Genomic DNA, 11,461 nt, shown 5'->3' on the forward strand with positions numbered 1-11,461 from the left:
ATGATAATCCCGAGAATAGGGAGATATATTACAATTAGTTTTGAGAAATCATTATCATAAATCCCGCCCCAAGTCCCTCCCCGTTGCGCCTGCGCAATGTCTCCTGATGGTCTTGGGCAGGGGTCTTCAGGATGAAGATTGAAGATTCCTCTTCTTCCTCTCGTGACTTTTCACCCAATTAGGTCTCTTCAGCATGTCAATTTAGCATTCTTTGAATTCCCCTTCCTTATCTTGGGACTCAGTAGTTGCAGCTCCTCCCTTATCTCAAGAGCCCATCCTGCTGAGAGCCCACCCTGCTGAGAGCCCTGCATCTATTTTGTGTTCCTCACTTCAATTCCCCCCTTTCTTTTCCTAGTAGTAAATTCTTTTACTTCTTTCCTTAGCTAAAATTCACTCATAATCCTTATACTAACTAATGGATTTACTTACTGAAATTTATTCTCAACTCTAACACTTATTCTTATGACTACTTTCTTATAGTTTAAATCTAGTTTTCAGGGCCTTATTGTTTTTTGGTATCGGAGTAAAGTGAAGAGCCTCATATATAGCCTGTATGTGTCTGGTAAGTCTCCAATTCCAGACATATATGGCTATAGTGAGAATTAGTAGGATCACTACTGCTATCAGCAAAGCTATAATTGGGTGGAGAGCTATAGTAAGTATTCCGGTAGCTGTAGGTGACCACCCAAGGAGAGTATCCCACCAGTGGTGATCAGTGGTTTTCTGTACTTGTGTTAGAATCTCATGAATTTGTTCTGTATCGTGTTTTACTACAACTAACGTTTCTTTTCCTTTCTTTTTTACATCTTCTAGGATGGAGAGTAAGTCTTTATGTTGCAACATTTCTTTAATCCTATCCAAATTCATTCCTATAGAGACAGGATCTATTTTTCTAATCAAGGTATAATCTGATTCTATTACCTGAGAGGTTAGTACTGGGATAGTATAGGCAAAATCACACCCTTCAATTTTTGTGAAATTACATACACAATGATTGGAATAGTTTCTTATCTCCTCCCTATGATAGCCATCTATGAGTGCACTTGTGCAAAGGGTACAAAGACATATGCACCCTTCTCCTATATATATCATGACTGTATCATTGTTTATGGATGACTGTATTTCAAAATGACACTCTTTCTGATGTGTGTCTAAGCACATGTCTTCGGCCTGTATGCCGTTTCCTTCACAAATGTATCCCTGTTGGCCCATATTAATGCATAGTTCTGTGTTGACAGTTTGCCATTTATCCCCTTGCTTCCATGCACATCCCCTATGCCCTACTGGACTGATTATCATTCCCCCATGGTGTAGTCCTATAGAGGCAACAGGGTATATGCTATGTTGGGCAACTTCTACAATTGTTAATACAAAGGCAATTATTTTGTCATCCTGACTTTCATATGTAAAATTCACCAGTTTCCACCAGGACTGCAACTCCCTCTCTTGAGGTTTTGCCTTATCCCAAATTATCTTTCTAATCTCTGTTGGGAGGATTCCTTCTTCGCCTTCTCTTAAGATATCAGAAATGACAATTTGCGTCCACATTTGTGCCTGGATGCAACTAATGGCCCAGGATACATCTTTTGGTATCATTTCCAATCCTTCTACTATCATCAAATGGTCCATAATATTGTTTTTTTCCCAATCAGGGAGTAGTTTAGACGTCAGCCATTCGTGATTCCCTAAGGCTAACAAGGATGATATCAAAGGTTGTTTTAGTTTGACCAGCTTTCCGGTTGCGGATGCCAGCTTGTTCATTATTACTTCTGAGTCTATGCTGTTTAGTACTCCTAGTCCTGTTCCTAGGACCCCTGTCACATCCCTTTTTGACCTCATAGTGCGAGACTTTAACCACTCTCTCCATCCCTCCTGGGTTGTTTTTATAAATGGGAGGCATTTTTGGTGGACACCTGACATATCTAGTTGCAAATGTAATTCTATTTGCTTCAATGACCATTTAGGATTGTACAATACAATTTGCTGACCTGTTTTCCGAATTATGTGTGGGCCTGTTTCATAAATGTGGTATCCAGGGTACGGGGGAGCCATTGACTTGACCATTGTTGTCATTGTTGGCTTAACCGTCGTCATTGTTGGCTTTGTTGGCTTTGTTCCATTTTTAATTCTAAAAATTATGTTTTCATCCAGACGTTTCCATATGCAGCTGACTTCTACTGTCTCGGTTAATGAAAAACTCAGCCAAGTTGGTTCGGCTTGGACTTGGATTTGAAATTTAAATTTTAACCCATTTCCCTGTCGTTTCCATAGTCATTCCACCATAACATTTTGTTCTAAAATGTGGTCGTGCCAACACTCAGGCTTACTACCATCACAGTCCGTAATGCTTTTACCCTGTGAGGTTGAAATTGAGATCTGGGTGGACCCACTATACTTGGTTCCGTCCACCATTCGACATCCTATGCTAATTTCTTCCCCGGATATCCCCCATATCTGAGGGATTCCTTCACCTTCATTCCATATTCCCTCTTTATATACATAACCTCCAGAACCCTCTTTGTACATGACCACAGTAGCTAAAGTTAGCTCTCGTATATCTGATTTTTTTCCTATTGTCTCTGTGTATGCCAAATGAGCTTGTGACCATGGCCACTTGTCATTGTCAACACCCGGGGTACTACAGCATCCCAGTTCACAGCATTTCCATAGATCAAATAATCATTTAGAAAACCTTGCGATTTGCTTCCGACTAGGGGGCGGAGTTACAACACTTATAATACTTGCCGGTTCAAAACCGTTCCTTGCACAACCTACTAACATTCCCCCTTTTTTTGCCATGATCTCATACTTTCCTGTTTCCTCATCCCAGACCCATGAGTCATTCAGATATGGAGTCTTGCTACTACCGATAGATGTTGTTTTTGCTTATTTGGCCGAAACATATACATTGGTGACAAAAAAGAGCTGCTTCCCACTGCCATATCCTGACTCAATATTATGACCGAGATAAGAATAATTTCCCTGGTTGGACTTGTGTGATTCTCCATTGGGACTTAGGTGCCTTCTTCACTCGTGAGTGATGGATCCAGGCGTTCTGTTCCTTGATTTTGATAGCCGTGTAAGAGGTCAGCAGTACTTGAAACAGTCCTTCCCACTGTGGTTCCAGGGTCTTATCTGCAAAAGACTTTACATATACAAAATCGCCAGGCGATATCTTATGTATGGGTCCATCAAGCCCCCTGCCTCTAGTACTGTATACATGTTTCTCGATCTTTCTGAGTTGTTTGCTCAACTCTATGAGGTACCCATCCATTATTTCCTCCCCTACTTGTGATGATATCGTCATCTTTACAGAATACGGTCTTCCATATAGAATTTCAAAATAACATCCCCTCCTTGGCTCTGGGCCTTGTCCTGATTCATAAGAGTGCCAAAGGCAAAGACTGTGGCCAAGCCAAATTTGCTTCTTGTCCCAATTTCACAATCTGTTGTTTAATCAAGTGATTCATTTTCTCTACCTGGCCACTCGATTGTGGTCGATAGGGCGCATGCAGCTGCCAATCAATTCCTAACAGCAAACTCACTTGTTGAACTATTTTTGATATAAAGTGTGATCCCCTATCTGAGGACATTGCTGATGGTACACCAAACCTTGGAATGATCTCTTGTAGCAAGACTTTGGTGACCTCTCGGGCTTTTGCCGTTCTACAAGGAAACACTTCTGGCCATCCTGAAAAAGTATCCGTTAATACCAACAAATACCGGTACCCCCCATTCCTTGGGAGTTCCGAGAAATCGATTTGCCACTGTTGCCCAGGCAAGTTACCTCTGTCTATCTGTCCTACTTCGAATTTTGGGCCTCCTTTGGGGTTAGTCTGAAGGCAAAGATCACACTGTTGAGTTACTTGCCTCACTGTTGTATACAGATTTCTTGCAACAATCTTCCCAATTAAGTATTTATATAATGCTTCCGTCCCCCAATGACCCTTTCTATGTTCTTCCCGAACTACCACCCATATCATGTGTGAGGGGACTATGATTTTCTTCTGTGAGGTAATAGCCCATCCATCCTGATTATATATTTCATCTAAATCCTCTATAAGTTTAAGGTCTTCCTTATTGTAGTGGGGTTTTTCCCCTAGTGTGACCTTACCATCTGGGATTAGTGCTTCCTCGGTTACCTGTTCCATCCGTGCCACTCGTTTTGCCTCTCTGTCCGCGAGCTCATTGCCTCTTTCTATGTCCGATTGTACTTTCTGGTGCGCCTTTATATGCATAATAGCCACCCTTTCTGGTAATTGAACGGCTTCTAAGAGTTTCAGAATCTCTGTGGCATGTTTGATGGCTTTTCCTTGAGAGTTCAAAAGTCCTCTTTCCTTCCAGACGGCCCCATGAGCATGCACCACTCCAAATGCATATTTCGAATCAGTCCATATGTTGATTTTTAGCCCTTTAGCTCTCTCAAGGGCCTTTGTTAAGGCAATTATTTCGGCTTTCTGGGCTGAAGTCGAAGCAGGTAGTGGCCCAGAATCCAGGACTTCGCTGGTTGTTGTGACTGCATACCCCGAGTGTCGGGTACCGCTTACCATATAACTGCTTTCATCGGTAAACCAATCATCGGCTCCCTCCAACAGAGTGTCTTTCAGATCTGGTCAGCTGGACTACACGGCTTCAATAGTTTCTAGGCAGTCATGTTCTAAAAGTTCCCCGTTCCTGCCATCTAGGAAAGAAGCTGGGTTGACAATGTTAGTCACCACTATTTCTACATCATCTAGTTCTACCATGATAGCCTGATACCTCAGGTATCTCTGTGGTGACAGCCAGTGACCACCTTTAGCTTCTAAGACCGCTGATACAGTGTGGGAGACAAACACAGTCATTTTCTGACCCAGGGTAAATTTACGAGCTTCCTGGATATTCAAGATTATGGCTGCCACTGCTCTGAGACATCCTGGCCATCCTTTCGCAGCCTTGTCTAATTGCTTGGAGAAATAGGCCACAGCCCTTCGATAGGGCCCAAGGTCTTGGGTTAGGATTCCCAAAGCTATTCCCTGTTTTTCGTGCAAGAATAGAGAGAAAGGTTTACTCACATCCGGGAGTCCAAGTGCAGGTGCTGACATCAGGGCCTTTTTCAAGTCCATATAGGCCCTGTCTGCATCTGGGGTCCATTCCAATCTGTTTCCGCTTGTGCCTGCCTTAATAAGGTCATACAGAGGTTTGACCAGGAGCCCACAGTTGTATATCCAAAGCCTACACCACCCAGTCATGCCTAGAAAGGTGCGCAGTTCTTTCACAGTTCTGGGTTGTGGTGTTTGGCAAACTGCCTCTTTTCGGGATTGCCCCAGGGTACGGACTCCCGCGCTTATCTCATAGCCCATATAGACAACCTGTTGTTGTACCACTTGCGCCTTCTTCTGGGAGACTCTATACCCCTGTAGACCCAAAAAGTTTAGGAGGTTCACCGTCCAGGCGATACATCCTTCTCTGGTTTCCGTAGCAACAAGCAGGTCATCCACGTATTGAAGAATCTTGCCTTTGTCAGGTGGCTGGTCCCAGCTTTCAAGATCTTTAGCTAATTGATTGCCAAATATTGTGGGACTGTTCTTAAATCCTTGAGGCAGCACCGTCCAAGTTAGTTGAGTTTTGCGGCCTGTTTTGTGATTTTCCCATTCAAAAGCAAATAATTTCTGGCTAGACTCGTGGAGAGGGAGGCAAAAGAAGGCATCCTTTAAATCTAGAACAGTAAACCAGGCTAGTTCCTGGGTCAAGGTGGTGAGCAAGGTATAAGGGTTAGCCACTACAGGATATAGGTCTTCAGTTATTTTATTAATTGCCCTTAGATCCTGCACCACCCGGTAGGACCCATCCGGTTTCTTTACTGGAAGGATAGGGGTACTGAAATCGGATTCGCATTCCCTCAGCAATCCCTGATCTAAAAATCTCTCAATGGTGGGCTGAATGCCTTCCCGATCCTCCCTTTTTAGAGGATATTGTTTTATCCTTACTGGTTTTTGCCCTTCTTTTAATTTTACTATAACTGGCATAGCATTTTTAGCCTGCCCTGGTATATCCGTTGCCCATACTCCGGGGTATACCTGGTCCATAATTTCTTTACTAATTACTTCTTCTTTTATTGGAAGATCTGTTAAAAGTAAGCTTATCATTTGTATATATTGTTGATTATTTACCTTCAGAGTAACTTCCCCTTTTTTAAATGTAATTGTAGCTTTCAATTGTTCCAAAAGATCTCTTCCCAGAAGAGCTTTGGGTGAATTTGGTAGATACAAGAATTTATGTATACCCATTTGCTTTCCCAATTTATATTTTAATGGCTTACAAAAATAAGCTTTTTCAGTTTGTCCAGTAGCTCCTTTTACCATCACATATTCTTCTCCTAGGGGCATCAGAGCTTGATTAAGTACTGAATAAGTTGCTCCGGTATCTACTAAAAATTCTATTTCTTTTTGTTCTTTCCCTAGCTTCATTGTAACCAGTGAATCCACTAGGGTGGACTCCTCTGGTCCCTGTCAATCTGTATTTATTGATGCAAGTACTTTCCCTTTCCGCTTTTGTTTCGGACAGGCATCCTTCCAGTGTCCTCTTTCTTTACAAAATACACACTGGTCTTTATCCAGAAACCCCTTCTTAAATTTTCTCCCCTGTAGTTCATCTATTACTGCCACCACTCTTCGTTGCCCCTTCCTATATTCGTCCTCCCTGTTGCTAAACACCCTCCATGCTTCATCCAGTAATACTTCTAGGTTCCTGCTTTCCGTGGTGCGCAGTTTCTGCAACTTACGCCTGATATCCCCTGTGGATTGCCCCAAAAATAACGATACCAGCTGTTGTATTCCTGCTTCGGATCCTGGGTCTAGTGGCGTATTTCGGCGCATCACTTCCCTTAGCCGATCCAGGAATTCAGAAGGTAATTCCAAAGGACCCTGCTTAATTGCATATAATGCTGACCAATTTATATTTTTGGGCATGGCCCTTTCCAATCCCTTTAAGATTAAATCCTGGTATCCTTTTAACCTGTCCATTTGAGCAGAACTGTTCGGATTCCACCTTGGGTCCTGAAGGGGAAAGAAATCCTTAACCTCGTTCCCCGTGGTTCTGCAATAGTCTGAGGCCAAATCACCTGCTGCTTTCAGAACCAATTGTTTCTCGGTCTCTGTTAGGTAATCCAGTAGTAGCTGTATATCATTCCAATCAGGATTATGTTGTTTCAGTATGAACTGAAATTGTCTGGTCACGCTTATTGGGTCACTCCAGAACTCCTTTACAGCTCTTTTCCAATTTTCTAAATCTGTGGTGGAAAAGGGTATTTTTATTAGCATGGCTCCCCCATCTGGACAGACTGCCTCCCTAAGGGGTGCCTGAAGAATTGTTTGAGCAGATTTTCCCCGTGTGCGGGAAGACACCGGGCTACCTGGGGGAGAGGGAGCAGGAGTAGGGTCTGAATCTGAGTCTTGTTCTTGTTTTTGTGGCTGTGGAGAAGACTGCTTTCGTGGGGGAGGCTCAAATAAGTCTGTCAGGTCAGGGTCTGATCCTTGGTGCACCTTTCCAATTTTTGTACATCTCTGGCCAACACTACATGCTGAGCAACATTGTCTCAGTTTTCCTTTTAATCCTTTATTGTTTTCTCGCTCCAAAGTGAGCACCAGGGGATCTTGTGGTACGATTAGACCACAATCTTTTTGCCAATCTGGATGATTACGGATAGTGAAAAACATGTCCGCATATGATACTTCATCCCACTTCCCCTCCCTTCTTAAGAACAACATTAACTGTAGGAGGGTATTATAGTCCAAAGTTCCATTTAGTGGCCATTGTGCCTTATTTTCCAGTTTATAAAGTGGCCACCACTGATTGCAATATTTTATGAGAGTCTTTTTATTTTCTGTACTCCCAGACCTAGTGATATCTTTCCAATGCATTAGTATACATCCTAAGGGGCTTCTCTTTAGGACTTCTTTACTGTGGGTATTTCCTATCCTGCTCCCACCTCTATCCTAAAGAGTTTGTTTCAGATTAAAGTGGGAACAAATGGGGAACACTCTTATACTTTCTCTTTACGCTTGAAATTTCCCAATTTTATCCCAAAGTACAACCTATCTCAACTGCGACAACCGTAATATTGGTACAGGCAATTACTACAACTGAAACAAGCCGAACCCCAGCGGCTTTTACACCATACACAGAGTCAATGTGTTACCACAGAATACGGCAACAAAAGCAACAAAGGATTACAACGATTATTATTCCAGCTATTATCCCACCAACTGTCGTCAGGGACATCCAACCCATCATACCAGCCTCATTTGCTATTAATATGTTAAGTTGGATATTCCCCCTACAACCACTTTGCTCGCCTGGCAGCTGAATTCACTTCGTTCATCTCCGGCCGCTCTCCTCGCGGAGAATATGGAAACTCGGATCAGAACTCCACACTCGCTTCGCAGCTGTGCTGCGTCTCACTCACGCTCTTCAAGCACTCAGTCACACAGTTACTTAAAGGGCCCGTCTTGCTTTTTACTCACACTCATGCTACAAAATGTACCAATTAAGATAAGAGCCAAATTCGCATATCACATAAATCGTAAACCATTAATCATTTATCACAGGTATAAAGCCAGTTAACTTAAATGTAACACATATAATTTCAATATTTCGATTTCCCATGGGTTACAACAGATGACATGAACGATAGCTATCCCGTTTAACACCCTAAACAGAGCTCTTCCCGAGGCGCCTTAACCAAACTGGGTACTCCTCCAGGCTGTGCGCCAGACATCTCTGCGTGCCTTACCAGCCACCCATGGGACCACGCTGTGCGCCAGACTTCTCTGCGCGCCTTATCAGCCTCCCATTACCCCGTAAACATACCTTTGTCCATAGTTTAGATGGCTCTTGTCTGCCCCCGCAGTGAACGGCTGAGAGCGGAGTTCCTCCGAGAATTCCCGGGCCGCGGCTAGGACGTCCATTCCTCAGTCGTTCCAGCAGCCAAGCAGAGAGAGTCCCATCTGGGGTGCCAAAATGACGTGCGGAGACACGACTTTACAACCAGTAAGGTTATAAAGAAGGTATGTTTATTCAGCGCTGGGTGCACGGGGGATCGCTCCTCCACAAGCGTGCACATCTTGGAGCGAAAAGCAGCTCCTTTCTATAGCGTAAAGCATTTACATATTCATTATAATCCCGAGAATAGGGAGATATATTACAATTAGTTTTGAGAAATCATTAACATAAATCCCGCCCCAAGTCCCTCCCCGTTCCGCCTGCGCAGTGGCTCCTGGTGGTCTTGGGCAGGGGTCTTCAGGATGAAGATTGAAGATGCCTCCTCTTCCTCTCTGTTTTGCTGATCAGGGATATCAATTAAACTCAGACACCAGAGTGAAAAGAGCAGGCGTATTTTACTAGAAATAACTAAATAATATAACAGAATGATACAGAAAACATACAGTAAGAAAAGACAGAATAGTGCACTTAAACAAATAGGAAAATACAGGGTAATGCATCAAATCATTACTACAAGAGAGAGAGAATAGTGATTAAGAAAGATCCATCACCACTTGCATACGTTACCATCATCCAGACCCGCAGTCGCTGGGGAGCCCCGGTTACAGCGAGGATTTGGAGAACATTTCCCTGCAAGTGGAAAATCCTACACGGTGCGTCCACCCATAGGTGAGGCATCCAAAGTTGCTCTGAGCGGGTCCAGCCTTATATACCTAAAATCAGTAAGCCAGAAGAGCTGGCACCTTTTGTTTTAAGCGGAAATATCTGGAGTCAGTCTCACGTTAGATTTTTCCAGAGCCTGGCCGGGGCTCAGGGAAAAAACTAAGGGAGTTTTCCCAGCTTATCTAGGTGATTTATGAGCAAGGTCACACACCAGGTCACAGGGCCAGACAACTGTATCTGTGGCCCTGTTATCTTGTTTACACACGCAAAGAAGGATACATGTTTTATGATGTTTAAGTTACATTTTCTATACATATTTCACTAATGACTACATACTGAGTTAGCAATTTCAGTTCAAGAGCTATTGTTCAGGTTTCAATATTCCCACCTTTTACATCAGGATAGGTGGTTTGTTATAACTTAGTATAATACCTATTAGTACAATGTTTATCAGTTATAAAACATACATGACTCATCTATAGGTCAACTCTGGCTTGGGCCTATTGTCCAAGCCTTAGCACTTCATTCAGTCCTTTGACCTATAGGTGAATCATGGCTCTCAAACCATCTCTATGGTTAGTGACATTAGTTTTCATTCATCAACTGGTGATGTCTTGTCAGATATGTCCCGATCCAATATTGGGGAGGGTTCTTAAACGATCTCAGTAGTGAACTTAAGACACAAACAAGGTTAGATGCCATGCAACTTTGCAAACTCTATTTCCTGTAACAAGTGATAATAGTGATAGGACAGAGAGAAGAAGAAAGAAAAAGTCAGAATACCTAAGCAAGCAAACAGAAGAGATGCAGCAAAATCAGTTACCACCACTACGAATCTAGTGATGTCCTGTTGGCTTAGTCAGCTCCGAGCCCTGAGACAGGAGTACACAGTCTTTTTATTGTCCAAGTCCCCACAATTTCTCCAAAGAGTCCGCCCATTTCCACGGAGCTCATTGTCACACATGCCGCCCCCTGTTCCTCCAGGCGCACATGTCCAGGTGTTCACAGTGGTCGTGTTGGAGGAGGTTGTCAGCCTGTGGCATCTTCAGCTTCCGCACACCTTCCTCACCCTGATTTTTCCTCCACCTGGCTCATGCGCAAGTGCAGCTTGGCAGGCACTGCCAAGGATGATGTCGTTCTGGCTTCAGGCAGATATGGTGGTTTCTTCGGGGACAATTCATCTCCTTCAGAGCGTACTCCTCCACGGTGACAGGATGTTGAGGCCAGGTAGTGGTAGTGGTGCAGCAGCAATGTCGAGGCAATACAGTCTCTCACACTGCCCCATGGCTTGACATTGCTGTCCTCGTGGTGGTGTGAAGGATAGAGATATAAAGAGAGAGAGAAAGGACAGAAATAGCGTGCAACATGACAACTAACGATATTTCTGGCTAACATATAACTAATAACATCTTTAACAGATATATAAATTTTCCATTAATAAACATGTAACTAACAATATATTTAACAAATACGAATATCTTCAGTTAACAAGCATATAGCTAACAACATCTCTAACAAACATGTCATGCTCAAAAGTAACTAACTCTACAAAACCAAAACATTCTATAAACCGATTTTAAGGTTGCAAGGAATCAGTAGAAGAACACAACGGCAGTTTACATGATTGACATTCATAGGGACAAAAAAGATGTATTATAAGAACAAATAAGAAAATTATTATCAAGGCTAAGGCTATAAAGTGAATTGAAATTATTACTAACATATTATCCATTATTTTTCCGTGGTTCTGGTAATATATCACTGAGTGTTTGTGGCCCTGCAGTCCACGCAGTCTGTTGCCCTGGTCTGCCGAAGTTGG

At 43.0% G+C, this 11,461-nt stretch overlaps 1 protein-coding gene across 1 annotated transcript; it reads right to left on the reverse strand.

Moving 5' to 3' along the window:
- Positions 1 to 2,987: 2,987 nt before the first annotated feature.
- LOC141917840 (ribonuclease H-like) lies at positions 2,988 to 4,550 on the reverse strand. Its single transcript, XM_074811427.1, has 2 exons — positions 4,143 to 4,550; positions 2,988 to 3,135 (listed from the first exon to the last, which is right to left on the reverse strand). The coding sequence occupies exons 1-2, from the start codon at positions 4,548 to 4,550 to the stop codon at positions 3,088 to 3,090; spliced, it is 456 nt and encodes a 151-aa protein (XP_074667528.1). The 3' UTR covers positions 2,988 to 3,087.
- Positions 4,551 to 11,461: the final 6,911 nt, after the last annotated feature.

The sequence above is a fragment of the Strix aluco genome, chromosome W (assembly GCF_031877795.1).
Source record: "Strix aluco isolate bStrAlu1 chromosome W, bStrAlu1.hap1, whole genome shotgun sequence".
In the NCBI taxonomy this organism is placed as follows: domain Eukaryota; kingdom Metazoa; phylum Chordata; class Aves; order Strigiformes; family Strigidae; genus Strix; species Strix aluco.